The 22459-nt window shown below is 49.4% G+C and overlaps 4 protein-coding genes across 4 annotated transcripts; all 4 read left to right on the top strand.

Moving 5' to 3' along the window:
• The first annotated feature begins 2287 nt into the window (after positions 1 to 2287).
• LOC120683866 (FCS-Like Zinc finger 3-like) lies at positions 2288 to 3291 on the top strand. The gene has a single exon (XM_039965966.1). It carries the CDS (start codon positions 2517 to 2519, stop codon positions 2823 to 2825), a length of 309 nt encoding a protein of 102 aa, XP_039821900.1. The 5' UTR covers positions 2288 to 2516; the 3' UTR covers positions 2826 to 3291.
• A 3482-nt stretch (positions 3292 to 6773) lies between these two features.
• LOC120683264 (FCS-Like Zinc finger 2-like) lies at positions 6774 to 7654 on the top strand. The gene has a single exon (XM_039965319.1). The coding sequence runs from the start codon at positions 6947 to 6949 to the stop codon at positions 7238 to 7240; it is 294 nt and encodes a 97-aa protein (XP_039821253.1). The 5' UTR covers positions 6774 to 6946; the 3' UTR covers positions 7241 to 7654.
• A 9890-nt stretch (positions 7655 to 17544) lies between these two features.
• LOC120683371 (FCS-Like Zinc finger 3-like) lies at positions 17545 to 18524 on the top strand. The gene is made up of 2 exons (XM_039965449.1): positions 17545 to 17868; positions 17982 to 18524. Exons 1-2 carry the CDS (start codon positions 17639 to 17641, stop codon positions 18136 to 18138), a joined length of 387 nt encoding a protein of 128 aa, XP_039821383.1. The 5' UTR covers positions 17545 to 17638; the 3' UTR covers positions 18139 to 18524.
• Positions 18525 to 20127: 1603 nt separating this feature from the next.
• On the top strand, positions 20128 to 21544 carry LOC120682794 (FCS-Like Zinc finger 3-like). Its single transcript, XM_039964807.1, has 2 exons — positions 20128 to 20777; positions 20877 to 21544. The coding sequence occupies exons 1-2, from the start codon at positions 20644 to 20646 to the stop codon at positions 21109 to 21111; spliced, it is 369 nt and encodes a 122-aa protein (XP_039820741.1). The 5' UTR covers positions 20128 to 20643; the 3' UTR covers positions 21112 to 21544.
• Positions 21545 to 22459: the final 915 nt, after the last annotated feature.

The following is a 22459-nucleotide window of genomic DNA, read 5'->3' as shown; positions in this document are numbered from 1 at the left end:
AACAAAGGCCCCAGCTCGGATCTCGGCAACGGCTGCTCCCCGGGTGGAAGCCTGCCAGCCCGAAGGGTGGAATCCTGAGCCGTGCGCGCATCCACGGGCGCAAGGTGGTGGTTTCTGGTTTTTGCTTTCAGTTCTGGAGTGGTTAACCAACGAGTTGTTTAGGCGCCTACTATGATCGGTGGCCGCAGGACGCCGGCCACACAGCACACACACATCGCGCGCATGGGGCATGGCGTACACCCGGTGCGAGGCCGGATCCAAGCATGGGCAGGCAGGCAAGCATGGTCACTGTTCACAAGGTTTATGGCTGGCGTGCATGCGCCGCGCCGCGCTTCCCAAGATCCCGTAAGCAGAGGGCCGAAAAGCGAAAAGATTTTAAATAAAAATATGCACTAGCGTGGCAATGGGTCAGTGGACAGTGGCTCTGTGCTACTCGACTCGTATGTTGCCGAAAAGGCCTGCGACCCTCTCGAACGTTTTCATTAGTTCAAACAAAGTTTAGGTCCTCTTAACCACCAGTTGCTTTGGTGCAACAATTCTGGCTCCGCTTTCCCAATTGGTCATGGATGCCAACTGGTAATATCAGTCCTCGCACTTGCCGCACAAAAGCGGAGCAAGTGGTAGAATCCAATCCCTTTCTCTTTGCTGGTGATAGCGTAGCACACGGTTTTTTTTTTTGCTGATGGCAGATGCCATTGGTGCGCTTCACCCTTGTTTCATCAGGAAATCGGGTTGGATAACCAGCCGGCTCGGCTCGGCTCGAGACGGCTTGTTGAGATAATGAGCGGAAAAAGCTGCTCGGCTCGGAATATCAGTGCGTCACCGTCGAAAAATGCAGCGCCATGCCTTCCGCTCAGGGGTGAGTTGAGAGAAGATGGAGATGAAGACAGGGTGGGCAACCCGGATCTGGCATTTTGGGGGTGCTAGCTCGCAAATTTTGTTGCTTCGTCCCCGTATGCCGCCGTATCTCTCTCGCCAAACACGTCGATAACTCGACATACAAAAGCAAACTATGCTGCGGGCTTGCCAAATTCCAACTATGTCCTGATCTATCACTAAGCTCCAATTACCAAGCGCAATGCTTCTCAATGAAGCCACCTATAGACAAATCTTAGCCGCCGATCTCGAGAAAGCTGCTCCCCCGGGTGAAACCTGCCTGCTAGACCGCTTTGTAGACGGAATCTTGATTCTTGAGGGGGCGTTTAGTTTCAAAAAAAAAAAAGTTTGCGTAGTACTCGTCACATCGAATTTTTGAACACATGCATGAAGCATTAAATGTAGTTAAAAAAATAACTAATTACATAATATAACTGATTCGTACGAGATGAATATAATGATGCTAATTAATTCATGATTGAACATTAATTGTCAAATAACAACGAAATGTGCTACAATAGCCAAATTCAAACTTTTTCACTAACTAAGCATCCCCTGAGCGGCGCACCTGCAACCGCGCGGTGCTGGCCCCTGCTCCAATATGTAGTACTCCCACTACACGCTTGTCAGTTGCTACGGTGAAACCTGGCAATTTCTTGGGTGAAATTATCCATCATGTTTTTTTAAGCCGCTCCCCGTGATTTTCTCCAATGTTTTCAATGTATAGGAGGAGTACAGAATCACCAGTTGCGTGGTCCCCACAGTATCGTTCACAGGGTGCAGTCTGGTGGTGGTGAGCGGGTGGCTTGCTTGCGCAGTTGCACCACACCTCAAAATATTCCCGTGAGAATATGAAACCCTGATGAGAAAACAAGTGCCCGTGCTGATATTTTTCTAAGCGCAAGTGCTCTCTATCATTTGCGTGCCTAACATGCGGGTGTTCCGGCCACGTACGCTGGCCAAAAAAAGGCTGACGGACGAATTATCAGCCCCAAGATATTTAAGTTAGCTTAAGGCAAAGTTTGGGACTGAGCAATGGGCTAATGGTGTTGATTCCGTGCAAATTGGTATGCTTTTTCACGGAATTTTTTCTCCTGGTACTTTTGCTTCACAAATCGGAGCAAGTGGTGGTGCACACGGTTTCTGCGTGTAACAGGGGCGTATTTTGTGCGATTCCGGCCGGTGTGTGTTCGGGAATCCAAAACCCCATCCACGTCAAAAGCGTGGCCCGCGCCGCCTCCGTCGTCGTCCTCGTCGCGGTCGCGGCGGAGCCGAGTCAGCCGCGTGCGTGGCGCGGACGCAGCATCCCTGGAGCCTTGCCAACTAGCCAACCAGGCAACCCCACTGCAACATGATGCCATAAAGAATGGAAACCACTTGTCGATGCCCACATCCCGGTTGGTGGCACACAGTCCGGCCGGCCGGCGCGCGGTAATGCCCGTCGGAACCGTGAGCCGCCCGTGCCACGCCGCTGTTTTCCCTGCGCCCCCGCAGCACCGGCGCCCTGTGCCCGTCCCTGTCCGCCATATATACCGGCCCCGCCTCAGAACTCGGCCTGAAGCCCGCAGCCTCCTCGATCCCCAAACCCATCTAGTGATTCCCGTCATCTCCTTCAGTTCGCAACGCACATAGCCAAAGCCATGGCGGCGGCACACCTCGCTTGCGCCTTCTTCTTCGACGCCGAGCCGGTCGGCGAGCCCAGGCTGCCCGCGCTGGACGCGTGCTCGCTCTGCGCCAAGCCGCTGGGGCGCGACAGCGACCTCTTCATGTACCGAGGGGACACGCCCTTCTGCAGCGAGGAGTGCCGCGACGAGCAGATGCAGTTCGACGCCATCCGGGCCAGGCAGGCCGCAAGGTCGGCCGCCCGGAGGCACCAGCAGCACTCGTCGGGAGCGGAGTCGCGGAGTGGGCACCAGGTGACGAGGAAGGCATCCGCGGTGGCGAGCTGAACGGGTAGCTGGACTCTGCACATCCAGTCATCCAGAGACCTGATGAGCAAGGGCTGGTTGGTCTCCGGAAGGTACGGGGAAGCATCAACCTGCTGATGGCCTGATGGGACACGAGGGAGAGCTCCGTTTCTCCGTCACGCTTTGCCCGGCCTGAGCAGCGCGATGATGGCCGGTGCCGGTGGAGGAAGGATCCGTGAGAGTTCATATGCACTGCATGAGGCTTTGCACTCTCCAACAGAGAAAATTCCTATCGGGTCGATGGTGCCAGAGTGCAGGTGTGTAGTAAGATTTAGCCCATACAAACGCCGTGTTGTACATTTGGGAAGCTTGTTTCCAAATTCCAGCCAAATTAATTTCCATACTATCATTGTTATGTGCCTGAATTGGTTTGTATGGAAACAAATGCACGAGTCTGTCTGCTAATTGCGTCATCTGTATAGTATCGACAGTGTATAGTTGCTTCGACCGTCTGGCCCCGTTCAGTCTTCAGATGCATAACCTCTCTCTCTCTCTCTCTCTCTCTCTCTCTCAGTCAAGTGACTAGAGAAAATATCATAGTGGTGGATCCACATCAACACAAAAACCACGTCGGATTCGTCCAACATTTCAGTTCGTATTCTTCTTTAAAATAACCTATTCTTTTTTTTCGATGCTGTACGCCTCACGACTCACCGCTGAGTCATCGGAGATCCTCCGAGCGTCATGGCCAGGCTGGAAGCAGCGGGCGTCCAGCGGAACATGTGGCCGGAGCTCCAGGTAGGACGGGAGCAGGGTTTCAAAAACCGGTGACACCGTTCAAAACCGGAACAGTAGCACAAAAAAATTACTTTTGTATTTTTAGATTTAGAAGCATAAAATATAAAAAACCGGACCCGGTTTACCGTCCCGGACCGGACCGGGAACAGAAAAAAACCCCGGAAACCGGCGGTTCCCGGCCGAGATTTGAAACCCTGGACGTGAGTCACCGCATACGCAGCCAGGGGCGGAGACAGCACTGGGTCTAGGGGGGCTCCAGCCCCCCTAGACCCCAAAAAACCATGGAGCCCCCGTTGAGCCCCCCCTCAATTTTTTGAGAAGAAAGGATGAGGAAGGAGAGGAAGAAGAAAAGAAGAGAGAGGAAGAAGAAATTAGCCCCTCCTTCAACCCTTTCTAGATCCGCCACTGTACGCAGCACGTGCGGACGGCGCACACGGCCAGAAGTCCCACGTCCACGGTTTCCATGTTTTGGCACGCCTTTGCAACGAACACCTGAGTGGCGTGAGCGACTGATCCTAACTGGGAGCGAGTAGCCAATCTTCCAAACAATTCTCTTCGAGCCACCAACACCAAGCACTACGAGAGCATTGATTTTTATCTGAACCATTTTTCCAGGAATAGGTACTTAGGTAGTCCCTACTACCAGTTCAGTTATCACTAGCCTATCAATCCGTACAATTTCACGGGTAAGCAATTTGTAATTATATGTTCTTAGTTAACACTCCATTTTAAATTATGGTTTATTTTACTTAAAAATTCATCTAATTCTAACTAAGTTTATAGAAAATATAGATCGAGATATATTTTGTCTACCTAGTGAACCTAGTTTAATATGGTAGATATTTATGAATTTTATATACTGTATTAAATATGGAGAATTTTAACTTACAACAAAACTAAAATAACTATAGTTTGTAATGAAAGGATTGGTTAAATTGAGTTTTTATTGATACACCATAATATATAGAATTTAGATATATTTTGACTCTTTTGCGAGTAAATATGCTTTAACTTGCATACATCACAATTATGACTAATGCGCTAGTAAGCTCAGCTCCATCTTAGTGCTAGTCATCTAGGTCAACACCACGTCATACTGCTCATCACAAAAGCTCAAATTTCTTATTTGAAATGTGCAGTATTTATTTTTATGCATATATAGATGTACACGTATATTTGATATGCCTTTAGGGATAGACTTTCTGATTTAAATAGGAGAGGAGATTAGGAGGGAAAGTCAGGGTAGATGTGTCCAGTACTATTTTGTAGATTTAAATTTTGAATTACTTAAATTAGGATAAATCTATTTTTTCTATAATGGCAGACATGGTAATTAAGATATAGGATCTAAATTAGCTAGATCTATTTTTTCTATTATGGCATATATTAGTAATTTAGAAATAAAATAAATCCAATGGCTATTATTATCGGTGATGATTACAGTATATTGATTGACTGCTTGATATTTTTTTAAAGAATTTTTAGAATTCTCTATTTTTCCAAACATCCACCTAAGATCCTAGGGCGTCACGTCTAAGGGAAAAGAATGCAAAGATGTACAAACTCCAATGCCAGTTAGGTAGGCTGGGAATTGTACACGTTTGAAAAAATCATAGCCGGCGCAGAAAGAACAAAGGTGAAAGAAGAAGGTGGACGACTCGTGAAACGTCGGCTCAAAATAGGCGGATGGGCACTGTATCACAAGTCGGTTGGTACCATTGGCTCTAAAGCAACATAGAGCATTAAAAGATGCCATAGATCCCACCACTACTATCCCTCTCTGCTACCCAGCTAAATGACCTGGCATTGCTTCCTGCCGATAGCCCGCGTAACCATTAGTTTTGCTCTTACCAATCAGAAACGCAAAAGTTGAAACAAACGACGGTGCAGATCTCGAGAAATGCTGCTCCCCGGGACGAAGCCTGCCGGCCGGGGCCGGGGGCGGACCCGATGGAATCTGGACCGCAGGGTGCTTCGCCTCTCCTACGCCAAGACGTGCCCACCCCGCCAAGGCGAAACCTGGCAATCTGTCGGTTAAACAACCAGTTTCTCCCCGATTCGCAAATCTCCCTAGCTCCCTCGAGGATTTTTAAACTACTAGCCTCTGATCGTGTGCGGCATCCACCAGTCCCCAAGATTCTCGTATTTGTAGCGTGCTAGTGAACAGTGACAGTTTGACCGTTAATTATGGTGTTAAACAAAAGAAGTTTACAAAAAACAACTTCAGAACCCCGCGCTAGTGACCCTAAAGAATCTAATGAGGATTTTGACCGCGCGATTTGAGGATGGGTACTCTAGTATCACTGTAGCAAATCATCAATTAATTACCGTCATTAGATTCGTCGCGAAAAATTATACTCATCTCTGAAAAAATTTTGTAAATAGACTTCATTTAGTCTTTCATGCGGAAACTAGAAGAGACGTGCTAGAATTCTAGCGTGCGGAACCAAACGAGGCCAAAGCGACCCCTAAAAATACCGTCAAGGCACGGCCAGCAGGGGCAGGGCAGTGCGGTGGTACCGATCATTTGCGCTGCGAGCATGGCCTGCCTAACCATGTGGGGGGCACGGCGGGCGCCTGCCTCGTATGTTGGCAAAAGGCCTGGCTCCCTTATTACCGGCGTCAGGACGATTTGCGTTTGTTTAAGCCAAAGTTGGAGCTTTGCCTACAGATTTGTCGCGAACGATTCCGACCTCCTTTTTCCTTTGATTAATACTAGTACTCGATGGAATTCGGCTCGTAGCTTTTCCTGCACAAAGTGGAAGGGGCGAGTGGTATTTCGGGTCCACTAGGTGGCGAGGGCACTTTTCCCTTTTTGCGGTAGCACCGCACCGCACACGGTTTTCGTCCCGTACCGGGACGCCCCGGTGCGATTCCGCCCCCACTGCGGGGCCACGTCGCGGTCGAGCGTGACTCGCCCGCGCGTCGTTCTCGTCGTGGTGGAGCCGCGCGCGCCGGCACGGACACGGCGGCCCTCAACTCCTCCCCAGGGTGGGTCACTGGGTCAGGCCGAGCCAACCACTTCACCATACCGCGGGAATAAAGAACACAACCACTCCATCCCGTGCCCCCAGCCCGGTTCGGTGGCTCCGCCCGTCCCGGGCGGTATCGCCGGACCCGTGGGCCGTCTCGCCCGCGCCCCGACCCCTGTTTCTATTACCCCACGCCCGTGCCGTGCACCGTACCCAGCCGCAGCGGCATCGCCCTCCCCCATATAATACCCCGCGCGGCCTCCGCCTCCATACTCCTCACCTCCAAGGCTCCACCTTCCTCCTCCAGTCCTCTGCCACCACCGAAGCAGGCTAAGCAGCGACAGCCGAGGCTCAAGGGCGCGGTAGCCAGAGAGGCGACACCACCTGCTCGGCATGGCCTCCGCCTTCTTCTTCGACGCCGAGGCGCTCTCCGAGCCCAGCGTGCCGGCGCTGGACGCGTGCGCGCTCTGCGCCAAGCCGCTGGGCCGCGACAGCGACATCTTCATGTACAGGGGGGACACGCCCTTCTGCAGCGAGGAGTGCCGCCACGAGCAGATGCAGCTCGACGCCATCCACGCCAGGCAGGCCGCCAGGTCCGCCGCCCGGAGGCCGCAGCAGTACTCGGCCAGGGCGGACCCTGAGTCGTCGCGCCACCACGAGTCCAGGAAGGTGTCCGTGGCCACCTGAATGAAATGAACCTGCAAAAGCCCGGGAGATCTTCCGCTTCTGTGTTGACAAGATTTCTGCACCTGAAGATCAGTCGATGGAGCCGATGGGATAAAGGAGTTCGGTTTCCCCGTCTCTGTAGCCCGGCCTGAGCAGCGCGTCGGTGCCCATCGGCGCCGGAGAGCGAAGAACCTTGGGATCTGGGGGAGGAAGCTCATCCGATCAGCTTGCTTGTGGCTTTGGCTATCTGAGCCGCCCACTAGGCACCACAAACCCCGTTTCCACGCTCTCATGTTTGGCTCATCGGGTGTGCGCGAGTGTTTTTTTTTAGCTTTCATTGTACACCACTTTGATCCTTCTGTAAATCCAATGCATTTGGGAACCTTGTTTCCATATTTGAGCAAATTTTGAGGAAAAGTAATGCCTTGCCTGAAACCCTGAGCTACACATTTTCTTTTCACTGTTCATCTGGTATGGTGGACCGTCGATGCAAGTAGCATCGTTCCATACGCATTTGCGCATCTAGGGAGGGTTTTATCATTATTGTTATATTCAATCGAAGCTGCAGAAGTTTCCTAGAAATTATGGAATGGCAATTCGTACGTTCCCCAAGACATGTGATGATGTGAACATCAGAAACCACCTTGTAAATCCAAATTACTTGCAAAATGATATTGATGAAAATGATAGGTTGCGTGAGCTATATCATCTTCTGTGATCATGTTGCAATGCAAATTCGCAAACTCCACTCTGAAAACTCCAGGAAATGAGGAATATGGTGGGGGTAACACATAGTAAGATGCGAAATTTGCAAACTGCGTACAATAGATGGAGAAGAATGGAAGGAAGGCATTTTTCGGTCTTCCATGGCATCGTGGTCCGTAAGCGAAGAACCTTGACCTAATGACCTTGCACGATCCGGGTGACACGTGAGGTCCCTGCTGCATCGGGCGCGTGCATGAACCTTCAACCCAACATGTCTGTCAGTCTGCCACAGTAAACAGCTTTCGACACCGACCGTACGGGCGCCGCCCACACCCAACGACGCGTGCAATCACCAATTCACCAGCCGGACACGGGACACGTCGTCGAGTTCACCGCACTCCCCCAGACAACTTTCGGAGCGAGAGCCCTTGGATACCCCGGCGCCGTGCACTGTATCGGGCCATGCGTGCGCGAGAGGCAGAGACCTCCCTCGGCAGAAACGACGCCCGCTCTCGCGCCTCGCCGAACAAAACCCGTGCGTGCTCTGTAAAAAGAAAACGAGAAAGAAAGAAAGGCAATGCGGGAGGCGCAGATCTCGACGAGGCCGCGGCGGCTTCCCGGAAAGAGGCCTCGCCGCCGCGCCGGCAAAGCCTCCTGCTGCCCGCACGGCGGCTTCACGAAGATGGTACCCAAAGCGGACTTGACTCGAGTCTCGAGCCGCGCGCGCGCGAGGTGCTGCTGCTCCGTTCTCCCTCCGACCCTGGCACTCAGCTCTCGGCTTGACGCCCAAGCTCGCGGCCCCCGCCCTGTGACATCAGCGATTACGCACCCCGCGGCAGAAAGCAAGCGAGCCGGGAATCTGCCGCGAGGGCAGGGCGCGCCCGCCATGGCGGCATGGCGCCATCGGCCATCACCGCACGCGGGACATGGCGTGCGCGCCAGCACCCGCCATGATTCCCGTCGGGCGAGAAAAGGGAAGAAGGGCATCCGTGGTCGGCCCGTGGAACGACGACTGTCTATGGCGCGCCTAGCCATGTGCCGCTGCCGTACCACATAGGTGGGCAGAAAGCCCCGGCCATGACGAGCGACCGATCAACAATGTTGCGTTTGTTTAACCCAGACTCCCAAAGCAAAAGCGTTTCTCTTCAAAAAAAAAAAAAGCAAAAGCGTAGAGGGGGCCGGGCTGCCTCACTGCCTCTGCCTAATGCGGCGTAGATTCGAGCGAGCACATGGCTCCACTCCACGACCAGTTTCCCGCGTTGTTTAGCTCCTCTTTTGCTGGTACAAAGAGGAACAAGCCGCGCTCGTGTCTGATTCTCATCCCGCGACGCCTAGTAGTTTAGTTTAAAAATTAGGGGTTAACTGGTGTGCAAGGCAAGCAAGGAATTGGTACTGCTAGTAGGAGTTTGATTATTGGGGTCGGTTAAGGCCGCCAGCTCCAGTACACGTGTGACAGTTGGGAGGACTTGAGATCCAGCGTCCTTGTGCACGTGTATGCGTCAGCTCCGAGTAGCCGAGTACTGTTACTGTGAGCTGCTGCTGTTTAGGAGCTGGAGGGAATGTGCTTAGGGAACAAACAGCTGGGCCTTGTTTGGTTCTTGCTGGTTAATCATGCGGCGCAAAGTCAAGCCCATGCAGCATATGGGCCCCAGTAGCTCCAGCCCAGGGCGTACCTGTAGCTATGGCCCGCTCGTCAGTTGGAGGAGGATCTTTGACTCTTCCTCCCTCGGCCGCCCACGGACTCACGGTCACGGAGACGGGACTGCAGTGTCACCCACTGATTCACCGGGGTGGAATAATTAGCTTATCAAAGCCAGGAAATTTTCGTCAAGGCTTGCTTGGGAGCTACTCTGACAGCTGCCCTGTTTAGTTCTCACCCCATAAACTCCGTAAACAAAAAAAAATGTCACATCGAATATTTCCACACATGCATGAAGTACTAAATGAAATCTATTTATAAAACTTTTTGTATGGATGGGCTATAAATTGCGAGACGAATCTAATGAGCCTATTTAATCTATGATTTGCAACAGTGATGCTACAGTACTCACCCGCTAATTATAGATTAATCATGGATTAATTAGCATCATTAGATTCGTCTCGCGATTTACAACCCATCTGTGCAAAAAGTTTTGTAAATAGACTTCATTTAGTACTTCAAATTAGTAAAATTCTTTCGCAAAATTTTTTTGCATTTCAACTAAACGGGGTCTGAAGAGAATTCATTTCTGCATCTTCTTGTTAGGTGGTTGAGGCGCTGAATCCATGGTTTTCTGGTAGCACAATTTTAATTTCGACAGTTCCTGTCAGGCGTCAAAAGAAACATCGAGACGGAAGGAATTTTATTTGCCTCATGTTAGCCCGTTAGAAAATTAGGATGCTTCAGTTTCTGAGTACTCCCATTTGTTTTTTCTCCAGGGATCTCCATCGGCCATGCCGTGATTCGGCTAGGCGTTCTGTTTACCGGTTTCTGATAGGAGACAATATCAATCAAGGCAATATTCTGGCGCAAAAGATATACTATAATAATACAACTAATGAATAATTGTGTGCTTCAGAATATTTTTGTCACTGCTGGTCGTAACAGTATTTTTCAGGACGAATTAAGAATCTTTCTTGGTCACCCGTGACTCAGCCAAGCCTGCATTATTGTGCACCTTCTAGTTTTCTCTTTGCAGGAATCTAGCAAATGGCCAAGCGAATTTTCTGTTCAGTGATCAGGGGTCTGAAAAATCCATTCATCTGACGGCACTAAGTCGAGTAGCGTGACTACATGTATTGACCATTTGTTCAGTGATCTACTAGTCACAAAAGGACGCTTTCTTTGACCAGGGGAGGGGAGGGGAGCAGTTAGGTTCAACGATCTTCGATCTGCTACCATTGAAAACGAACTCGCCCATCGCACACCGTTTTCCTTCTATTGCCACCTGCAACACTTTCTTGCCTAGTTTGTGCAGTTCAACTTTGACTTGAGAGCTTACAAAGTAGTAAAAAAAAAGCATGCTGAAAAAGCGCCTGTTTGAAAATTTTCTTTTCCGGGTAAGTGCACCTGATCATCAGAGGAACAATATTGTCAGAAATAACCATGCGTCAAACCAGGTGGTTAACGATGCTTACTAGGTCTTGAATCTTGAGCATTTTTGTATCATCTAGCACGGGGTTCCCGTGCCAAAAATTTTAACGGCCGTCCAAGAAGAACATGCGGGCCCCAGCACACACAGCTCCATGTCGGCATGTCGACATGCTGCACTTGGCGCATCTGGGGCCGTCCTTTTCCCCTGTTGTTCCCTGTGGTGAATCTTGCGATTTGCAGGTTGGCATCAGCAACCACGTCGAAAAGGCACGAGAAATCTGCACAAGGCCAGGGACGGGAGAGGGTGTCACTGCCCCGGTGATGGCGACGGCGACTCCCCCGCACGATGCGGCCGGCGTGCGCTGGCCCCGGCCACCGGCGGACCGGCCCCGGCTTCATTTGCAGCTGAAAGGGACGCGCCCGGGCCGGAACAAAACACGTATCCGTCAAGCCCGTCGATGAACCCACCGGCTGGAATTTTTCAAAAGAAAAAAACAACGGCTGGTAATCAAATCAAAAGTTTTTTTTTATTTTTTTGGTTGTACATATACAAATCCTGGGGCGGAAAGGATCATGTACTTGTTCAAATTTAAGAGGTGCTGTTTTTAATTTATGAAGCGAGTGAGGTGACAATTGAGCGAAGAAAATAGGCCAGGCGAAACTGATAAAAGAATAGCCAAGTATTGACATCATTAACATGGAACCTACTCCCACTTGATTAAGGTGGTTGATGACTTGAATTGCCCTGATCTATCCTTTATTTTTTAAAAAAGAAGGAAAAAATAATTAGAAATGTTGCCTTCACAAGAGCTTGATGGCGAAGGATTCTTTTTTATCATGACAGGTTCCATCCAATGTATTGGGTGTCAAAGAAAGCGACCTTGACAAGGCCTTACCGTATGTATATACTATGATGTATAAGCACTCAACATAGGCCCTTTAAAAAATTGCTATTTTGCAGAAAGGGCCGTGTAACAAATGTATTTGTATTTGTTCCCTATTATCTTGTATTTTTACACTAGTCCTTGAATTGTACACTGCAAGTTACCTCTAATAAATAGGAAATGCAACCAGTCGTTATGGAGAAAAGAAGTGGTAAGCTGTAATTTTAATACAAGGGAGGAGGGACAGCTTCGTGGGTAGCTTCGTGTCAAGCTATGCCAAACGGGAAATTTTTCTAGCAGCTTCATCCACGAAGCATCTGGGTTTCCAACTTACACTAGGAAGAAGAATCTGGAAATCGTAGTTTCACCTACTTCTCCTGCAGGCTCAAGTTTTGCCAAAAGGTTTTGAAAACAGTTTTAGCTTCTGATGAAGCTGCTTCACCAAAGAAACTGCTTCAAGAGCTGTTTTAGGATAAGCTGAAGCTATACCAAACGGGACCTAAATGTCTCTTGGCACTTGTTTGGATAAATGCATTATCACCCACTACACATGGGTTGAAGTAGAGAATTGAAGTAATTTCTCCATAAACCTCGCCAACGCGTATGACTAGATAGGATTTTCCTACTGTAACAGCCCATGGGCCAGATGGGCCAGGCCAAATTCGCGAGTTATTGTAGCATGCTACTGTAGCTAGGGATGAAAACGGTCGAAAACGGTAATTATTCGGTAATCAGTTTTTTGGTCGTTTTTCTTTGATTGCGAATAAATAGGATATAGAATCTTGTATACAAATTTGTATTCTTGTTTTGAGCATTGAGCTTGTAAAGATTCATAAAAGGTAAACCTTAAATTCATCCTATATTTTCTCAAATGATAGATATAAAATTCGGTATGGATTCGGAAACAAATTCGGTATTTTTTTCACCTTTTTTTGTTGTAGGGAGCAAATAATGCATAAAATAATTTATGCAAAATTTTATTCTTATTTGTAATAATATGCTTGATAATATAAGAAATGATCACCATCAAATTTTATACATATCTATTTTAAAATATTAAATTTATTCTAACAGTTCAGATTACCACTTTCATCCCTAACTGTAGCGCCGGGATTTAGTCCCATACTGGAAGCAGAAGTGAATCCAGACCAATTTGAATACCAGGCTCAGAGAAGCTAAATAACTCCGGTTGCAACTTTTTGCGTGAAGCGAGGACGAAAACGCAAGAGAGTTATTTAACAAGTGTGGTTTACTCAACGCGCAGAGTAGATCTTAGCCGTTATCCCGGGCCGGGTCGTCACAGTGGTATCAGAACCGACTTTCGCGGTTTCACGCCACATACGGGCAGAAGTGCGCGGGCATGAGCACGGGCGCATGGTCGCAGATGCCACCGGCATGTGGGCGGGCGCGTGCAAGGCACGGACGTCGCACAGGTACCGTTGGGCACTGGACGCACGGACGTGGCACATGGGACTGTTGGCACTAGACGTATGGGACGTGACCAAGAGAGGAGATCCTAGTATTTAGGTTGGTCTGTACTCAACGAGGACGTCGAGTCCTAAGGGAGGCGGGGTTGGTTGTAACAGTCAATGGGCCAGATGGGCCGGGCCAAATTCGCGAGGTACTGTAGCATGCTACTGTATCGTCGGGATTTAGTCCCACACTGGCAGCAGAAGTGAACCCAGACCAATTTAAATACCAGGCCCCAGGGAAGCTAAATAACTCCGGTTGCAATCTTTTTGCGTGAAGCGAGGACGAAAGCGCAAGAGAGTTATTTAGCAGGTGTGGGTTACTCAACGTGCAAAGTAGATCTTAGCCGTTATCCCGGGCTGGGTCGTCACACCTACGTCCATATGAGCAGTGGTATTCGACCTTGAAGTATCAGGAAAGGCAGATAAGTTTAGTGCTAATCCTGCATTTCCTTTTTTCTTAGGATTATTTTAGAGGAATGGTAATACAACTGAAAAAGAGGTTAAACAATGTGAAGGTGTGACTTCATCATTTTGGCCGGGCTTCAACAAACAGCAACATAATTGCATCATAATTCCTTCGCAGTCAGCAGATTGCAGATAAGTTAGTGTCAGAAATCTCAACTCAATGTCATACTATGGTACATCTACTCTGGATTTTTGGAACGAACAATTAGCGGTCAATCTAAACATTTCTATCATGGCGAAAGGTGTAACCAGAAGTTTTTTTTTTTGCCAGTGACATCTAGGAGAAAAATGTGTTTTTCCCTAAACAAATTCTCTCAACAAGCTAGCCCCCTGAACTTTATCTCTCAATCTGGTTGTCACTAACCAAATCTCCTCCACCACGTTACATATAGTCCATCCTGGTCTCCAAGTAGCGCGTCTTAAAAGACCTGATGAAACAGGTGAACCACCTCACTCCATCGAGTTCATAGATTTCAGGTCACAAGCAAACCCAACCCATTGGATCACGCCAGTTGCTGTCGAGTACCCATATTATTCGTTTCCCCGTGTAATCAACTAATCATGCAGGCTTCGCCTTTTATCGCGCAAGTTGCATGGCACGCCTAGAAAAAGTGGCCAATCATCCACACCGCGGCGGCCCGCACGCTACACAAATATCAACACGATGCAACAGGACCCTACCTCCATGGCAAATGGGCGGTTTCTTCCGAGTAAACTAAGCTCTGATTGCAAATCGGAGAGAAAGATAGAGGCCTCCGTGGAGCCACCGAGCAGGAGCAGGAGCGCCGTCAAATGAAGCAGGCCACACAAGCCGTTTATAGAGGGTGTTTAGTTGGTGAAAAAATTTGGATTTGGATACTGTAGCACGTTCCGTTGTTATTTAACAATTAATGTTCAATCATAGATTAATTAACATCATTAGATTCATCTCGTAGAAATTAGTTGGACTATATAATTAGTTATTTTTCCTAACTACATTTAATGCTCCATGCATATATTCGAAAATTTAATGCGACGGATACTATAGAGAAAAGTTTGAGAACTAAACGCTGCCATAGTTTAAGTGCAGGTGATGGATGTGAGATCGTCGGGAGATGGAGCCAGGCACCAAGAGAGCAGGACCCAACCACCGTGCAGCGAGTGACGTGCAGCAGCACATCGAGCCGGGACTCAGGCACTCTTTGTAGATCCATAAAACTAAAATGTAAATTTTTTGTAAATTATTTGCATTATATACTAAATATAGTTAAAAAATAAATCGCATTATACAAATGGACTGTAAATCGCGAGATGAATCTAATGAGCCTAATTAGGATGTGATTGGACACTAAATTACTACAGTAATATTACAGTAAACATACACTAATGATGAATTAATTAGGCTCATTAGATTCGTCTCGTAGTTTACAGACGAGATCTGTAATTAGTTTTATGATTAGTCTATATTTAATACTTCAAATGTTGAAAATTTCTTTCCAAAAATCTAAAAAACCAAAATACAAAGTGATCTAAGGCTGTGTTTAGACAGAGCGCAAATTTTTTTTTCGACGGAATCTTGCTAATTTAAAGTACTAAATAAAATTTATTTACAAAACTTTTTGCACAGATGGGTTGTAAATCGCGAGGCGAATCTAATGATGCTAATTAATCCATAATTAGTTGATGGTTACTGTAGCATCACTGTTGCAAATCAAGGATTAAGTAGGCTCATTAGATTCGTCTCGCGATTTACAGCCCATCCATGCAAAAAATTTTGTAAATAGACTTCATTTAGTACTCTATGCATGTGTCAAAACATTCGATACGATGTTTTTTTTTATTTACAGAGTTTACGGGTAAAGATCTAAACAGGACCTAAATAAAACCTCATTCTCCATCCATCAGATAGGGATGTGACGTGCGCTCCTCTGCGTCGAAAGCGCCAAACCAACCGGACCGGTGGTGGGCGGAAAAGAGGAGGAAATAAAGCCTGGGCCGTGTTTGGTTTAGTTTTTGTGAAAAAAATTTCAAAGGAATCTTATATGCATAGCACATTAAACGAAACCTATTTGTAAAAATTTTTTATGGATGGGTGTAAATTTATGAGCCGAACCTAACAAACATAATTAGTTCATGATTAGATACAGTAATGCTATAGTAACCATGCTCTAATTATCCTCCGATCGTACGGTCAAATGCCTTATTAGTTATAGTAACTGCTACAGTACCGTGTTGTGGGGATAGTTTTATAATTTGATTTTATTTAGTACCTATAATTAGTGATCAAAACTGTGAAAAATTTTTGCGAAATTTTTTTCACGCCAAGCCAAAACGCGGCCCTGGTCTCAAATGGTTGGTTGGACCCATGAGCCATGAGGGCCATGAGCTCGTCGCTCGTTGGAAACTTGGAAGTTGGAACAGTGCCGGTGCCGTACGCTCGCCCCGGGTTTTGCTTGCTCTGGGTAACGTGATGATTCACAGCAGGACCAAGCCAAGGTGGGGTCGTCGGGGGCCAGGGGCTTTGTGGGTGGTCGTGCAACTTGGCCATTTGCTTAACCCCACCTTCTAGCGAAAGGGGGCGCTCTGCTATGCGTGCCAAATCATTTTTCGCGAGGTGGAATAATGCAAGGACAGAATACTTGTGTGTGCGTCAAGTGTATTCAGGATTCGTGATGACATTCTAGGAGTAGTATCTCTCTCGTATAAACTACTCCTTGTACACGGAGCATTTCCGTGTAAGAAAAACCAATGTTACAGGTTCCTTTTGTTTTAGGTGAAGTTTTTTTTTGCCCCAAGTGGCTCTTTAATTACTGTGATGTCGTTTTTGTTAATGAGATCAGCATAGGTATGGTGGGCACAAATTCCCAAACCCAAACCCCGAACTCGAATTACCCGAACCCGATGTACCCGATCACCATCTCGGTTAGAAACTTAAGAAACCCGAATTTAATTTAGAAAATTCTGGTATTTCCTACCCGTACTAGAATTACCCGAATTTTATTAAAAACCAAATAGATCAGGGTCCAATGCAATCACCAGACCCCACAACCCAATAAGAAATTTTTTTAGTTTGATTTGTTGATCGTATATTTGTTCAATTTGTAAAATAATAGTGATACGTTGATCTTATATTTTTTTATGTGATCCCCTTTTCTATTTGTTGCTTGATAGCAGAGACAAAGACTCGTCAGTGATTGGGTATTTTAGGATGAACCTGAACCCGATTTTTTTGGGTACCCGAAAATTAAGATTTCCCTTTTTCAGAAAAAATCAAGTAGCAGTTTTGAAAACCCAAATTATGTAATACCTTAATTACCCGGTCTGAATTTTCCAAACGCCCACCGCTAAGCATACGTGTATACTTGTTCAAAAAGCATAGGCGTATGTCCATCAATAAACTTTGTGTGTTTAGACAGTTTATAAATTTAACACACTACTACTAGTTCAAACATGCCATAGATAAAAAAAAGCGTGATAAAATCCACACAAACTAGTCAAAATATCTCAATGAAAATGAGAACATAATTAATTAACACGTAGACAAGTTCTAGTTGGAATATATCGTCGATTTCGCCATCTAAAAGAAACACAAAGCTACACTCATAAATTGGTGTTCAACCACCCTGTGCAATTCTGCAAATTCATAGGGCCACTTCTGAATTTCAATAGGGAATAGAGGGGCCAAAATGTCAAGTGCCCCGCTCCCGGTCCGCATCTCCCTCCAAAATATAAAGCCCCTCCCTCTCGTCTTCCCCGCACTCCATCGCTCCCCTTTCCCACCCGGACAAGAGAAAGCAGAGCACCAATTCGCCGAGGAAAACAGGGCCAAGCCGCCAAGGGAATGGCGCACTACAACCCCGTCTCCGTGGACGCCTACGGCGACCTAGAGGCCGGCTTCTCCGGCCACTCCGCCACCCCTCTGAAGCCGGCGGCCTCGCCGAGGCGGCCGGGGCGCATGTTCTGCGACCCTTGTGACGACGCCGACGAGCTCCACGGCCACCACCACTACCTCGACATCTGCTTCCGCTGCCGCAGGCTCCTCTCCGGCAACAGAGACATCTTCATGTACAGGTAAACAGCAGCACCGTGCTGGCCCGATCACTTGAGATCAATCCCCCTTTTTTCTATATAAGAGAATGAATGGTTTGCTGACGGCGGCGCGGTCGTTTTTTTCCTTATCGCAGAGGTGACATGCCGTTCTGCAGCGAGGAGTGCCGGCAGGAGCAGATCGAGATCGAGGAGGCGAGGGAGCAGCGGCTGAAGCACACGGGTAGGGCGGAGCAGCAGCGGCAGCGGCAGCAGAAGCAGAGCCCCCAGAGGATCCCCATCTGGGCGTGGTGATTGGGAAAAAAATTTAGCACCGTAAAACGTAGTAGGATTTAGCTGTATCTCAAGAACCGAAGCACGATGCGTGTGGAAATCACGCGCGGATCGCTAGCTCGACGGAGGCGAAGGCCGCGGGCCGCAGCACAAGGCAAGGCGGAGGGCAGAGGGAGGGAGAGCCGAAGCGGCTGCGTCTCTGTTGATGAAATCGAACCCGTCCTTCATCGCTCTGAAAGATGGAGATGGAGGGTTTGATTCGTCCGTGAATTAGTGATGTTTCTGTTCCTCTGGACTGTTGCACGGAACCAGAAAAAAAAAGTGCGCGTGTGTGGGTTTGCCGTGCAACCTGTTGATACGAAAAGAAGTGAGAGGCAGAAAGAGCACTCTCATATTTCTCATCATCAGCTTCAGCTGTCTTCTACTTTTCCTTCCGATGCATTGCTGATCTCTCGCTTTGATGTTTCTCCCGTTTACTGCCGCTACGGCATCATATGATTTATTGTGAAACGATGTTTTGGGGAGTTCTTCGTTGAAGATGACAGCTGAAGCGGCCAATTGCTCAGTTGCTCCTGTGAATAGAATTCCCGTCGCATGCTACAGCAGAAACCTTAGCCGGGTCACCATTGCTTCCTACTGTGCAGTGTGCATAAGGAAATGGCACACAGCTTGTTGTTGGAGCAGCAAAGCAATAGAGATTTCTGAAACAAAAAAAACAGAAGCAAATCTAAGGAAAATTTGTTCTATGAGTTCGTTCGTTGGTACTGAAAACTTGACCTTGAACCTGTGAATCTGACGGTTGCTCCACCAAGAAAAGGAGCACGGTGGCAGTAATGATAATTAAAGAACTCGCGAAGCAAGCTGAGCATCATGCCACCCATGATGCCTGCTTCCTGGAAGCTTACATGCCTGATGTCACACCACTAGTTACCACCAACAATGGCGATTTTTATACCCAAAATGCACTGTTAAACGCTCCCTGAGTCCGTCTTTCCTAACACATCCACTAACCATCCCTGTCAGGTGGACCCCCGGAACCATAGCTCCGGTTCAGGGCCCACATGTCAGCCTCCACGTACAAAAACGACAGGGAGTTGCCCTCGTACGCGAAGCACCCGCGTCCGTGCTCAACCGGCGGCCCTCACCGTGAACAAAAACTAATCTTACGCAAAAGCATGTTGGCACCGATGCTAAACAGTAAACAAAAATCTTTCTCGGCCAGGCCGTAGATTTCATCCACCTTCACCCCAACCCCCGGCGAGTTGGCGCCCATGTGCCACCGGTAATCCTTCCGTGCAATCTAGGCCTTAAACAAATGACTCGGATTCCGCCCGCCACGTTACGCCCGCCCCGGCCAGGCCTCCGCTCCTCCGCGCTCCACGAACGCATCGCGTCGCCTGCCTTTGGCCGTAAGGAAGGAAGGAACACGGCGCGAGTGGCGTCTCGCCCGGTGCCGGTGGTTCGGGGGGCACCCACGCCGGCGCCGCACGTGCCATGCGCCGTGGCGACCGGCGGCCTCCGATCCTCACGCATGCCGCTCTGGCGTCCCCGGCCGGCCGCGCGCACCAGCCCTTGCCCCCTCCGCCACCTACACGCACCGGGCGGGCACCACGAATGCCGAGCGTCGGCGCATGTGACGCTAGCCTGTATGCCATGCCATGGAAGGAGACGAGCACGGGCGTCGTCGCTGTGGCGCCGGTTGTTGACGTCTCGGCGTTGGACGGGAGTGGAGCGTCGACCTCTTGGAGGCGGACATGGTTGGAACGCCGCCAGTGGTTTTTAATGGCGCCCGGCCGGTATAGAGAAACGATGTGCGCTTGCTCTTGTCGTCTTGGGGAGGTGGAAGACGCGCGGTGAAGGCGACAGGAATGTTTTTCTCAGAGCAGAGATGTCCTCGTTTCTCCTTGCCGAGACAGTGGTCTCGGTAGTAGAAGATTTGGGTTCCTTTTTAAAAGTTAGTGAGAAAGAGAGAGAGCGTTGACGCGGTCAGCTTGTCGTTTCACTGGCGCATGTCGCGGATGAGCAGGCCCAAGCTGGCAGTGCAAGCGAGAGCATGTTCAATTGTTCATTGTGATCATCGATTGCCCACTGACATAGTACATCGCTAATAATTCTGTTCCCCTTTGCTAAGACGACAGGAGCGTCGATCGAATGACCAGTGAGTTTCCCGTTGACCTGTTCTCGAACAAGAAGATCGTAGGAAGAGAAGAACGACGCAGCAGGAGCTCGTCAAATTCCCTCGCGTGTCAAGAGTCAAGGCACGATCGAGCGTGTGGTCAATTCGGCCACGGCCGGCGCCTATTCATATCTCCGGCTCCCGGCGACCGCGAACATGCAGCCTCTCCTTCCTTTCGCTCGACCCGGTGCTAAGAATAGGCGAGGCCAGCGGGGGTGCACTATTTCTACGCGGCGCCGCCAGTGAGGGAGTCCCGCAACCAAGCCGGAGCTCCTTGGGATCCTGGTGCCAGGCCTCGCCTCGCGCGGCGGTGCTCCCTCTTCGTCCCCCAGCGACGCGGGCCGGCGGACATGAAGGGGAGCGGTGCCATGAAGCCGTCGTCCATGTTCTACGTCCACGAGGCGGACGTCGTCCAGATCCACCACTTCCTCGAGGAGTGCTCCCTCTGCGCCAAGTCGCTCTCCGGCGACATCTTCATGTACAGGTCGCCGCGCCACGCCACGGACGATAGATGTCTCACCACCGCAGCTTTTCTTTTTGTTGTTCTTGTTGTTTTTCACGTATGTCGTGCGCCGATCTGCAGAGGTGACACGCCGTTCTGCAGCGAGGAGTGCAGGCAGCAGCAGATCGAGGTGGACAGGGCGAAGCACCGGCGGAAGAAGCGCGCGGCGGCGCACGCGCTGTCCGCGCGCAGCAAGGAGAACCGGCACCACCACCACCACCCTCAACACCACCACCACCACCCCCACCAGCAACCGCAGCCGCGGAACCCCTGGGTCGACGCCGGCTTCGCCCGGGCGCCCGCGCTGCGCGTCTGAGGAACGAGCGCGCCACCAATTCCCGTGCCCCGCCGCGCCGTGCGCGCTCGGTCCGCGGACCAGGCGCGTCGCGTCGCGTCGCGTCGCGGCGCGCGGGGGGCCGTCGTTTTCCGCGAGCTCTGCTCCGACGCGCGCAGCACCAGACGGAATCCTTTCGGTTTGTTTTAGGGATCGGTTGCGCTAGTGCGTAAGTTACACGGCCGAGCGATTGGCTCGGGCTCTTTTTTTTTTCTTGCTCCAACTACTACTACGTAGTGTCCTCCAAGGCTAGAACTGTAGAGCCACCGGCCATGGATCAGTGGATGCACGGCGTCACCACCGCTTCTTCTGGCCTCGAACTTCGGCGGTAGTTCTTGCTTTCGTGGAATGAAATACATACGGTTTTCTCCTACCAGACTAGTAACTGTATACTCTGAATGTACAAACTGTAAAAGAAAATATACGAGGCAAAACCTAGTGAAATACGAACCGAACAGAAGAGCCAGCTCGGAGGGTTGGAGAACATGTGAAGAGAAATTCAGAAGGTCTGGGCGGTGCTGCACCATCAACTGAAGATCTCGATGTCTACGGTCTCCACCCATCCACTCTGCTGGCGCTCTTGTGTTCCGAGTTGTATCCCTTCGCCGTTCCTGTAATCTCTGCTCGGTATGCCGGGCCTTCAGCAATGTATCCATCATTGACTATGAAATGTAGGTGGGGATCCTCCACCCCCAATGTTGTTCGCAAAGCAAAGGCACTCCGGCCGCACTCGAGATCTCAACATAAGAGCAGCTTAAAAGTTCAGGAAATGAACTCACAAACCACGTGCCTTATCACTGATGCAAGCCACAAGCTTCCGATGAGCATATACTAGGCTGTAGCTCGTCAGACAGGGCCACAAGCCACAAGCTTCCGATAACGCAGTTTCTGTCAGAACTGCAGCCTCTCAAAGGCTCGCATGAATGGGCTTGCGTGCCATGTATACGCATACACAGCTCAAGGATCACAGTGTCCAGTAAAGAAATCGAGAGCTGACGACGGGTGATTGGAGGCGATGCCTCGATGCAAGGCCCTTTTAAAAACCGCATTATTAGCAGTTAACAGATCCATTTGATTGGATGCCGTCGCTGTAGCAGCAGGGGAATAAGATCCGGAGCCATGGATCCTCCGCGAGATTTTCCTGCCCGATTTCCCGGCATCTTGCCCGGCACGCCTGGCGGAAAAAGGAGGCGCATATTCCCGTGAGGCAGTGTGCTCCTCGCTAGACCACCGCTACTGGCTTGATCCTCTCCGTGATTCTTTTTTTTTTTTAAAGTAAAATCCTCTCCATGATTCTCTCCTCCTCCTGATGTGTACGTTCTTTTAACCA

Source organism: Panicum virgatum, chromosome 7N, assembly GCF_016808335.1.
Source record: "Panicum virgatum strain AP13 chromosome 7N, P.virgatum_v5, whole genome shotgun sequence".
NCBI classification, from domain to species: domain Eukaryota; kingdom Viridiplantae; phylum Streptophyta; class Magnoliopsida; order Poales; family Poaceae; genus Panicum; species Panicum virgatum.
This window is presented reverse-complemented; position numbering and strand designations above follow the sequence as displayed.

What these genes read in the sequence shown, in the direction of transcription:
- LOC120683371 (XM_039965449.1), top strand. Translation starts at nt 17,639, where the DNA reads ATGGCGCACTACAACCCCGTCTCCGTGGACGCCTACGGCGACCTAGAG. An exon ending in AGAGACATCTTCATGTACAG is followed by an intron (nt 17,869 to 17,981) that starts GTAAACAGCAGC and finishes TCCTTATCGCAG; the next exon opens with AGGTGACATGCCGTTCTGCA.
- LOC120683866 (XM_039965966.1), top strand. Translation starts at nt 2,517, where the DNA reads ATGGCGGCGGCACACCTCGCTTGCGCCTTCTTCTTCGACGCCGAGCCG.
- LOC120682794 (XM_039964807.1), top strand. Translation starts at nt 20,644, where the DNA reads ATGAAGGGGAGCGGTGCCATGAAGCCGTCGTCCATGTTCTACGTCCAC. An exon ending in GGCGACATCTTCATGTACAG is followed by an intron (nt 20,778 to 20,876) that starts GTCGCCGCGCCA and finishes GCCGATCTGCAG; the next exon opens with AGGTGACACGCCGTTCTGCA.
- LOC120683264 (XM_039965319.1), top strand. Translation starts at nt 6,947, where the DNA reads ATGGCCTCCGCCTTCTTCTTCGACGCCGAGGCGCTCTCCGAGCCCAGC.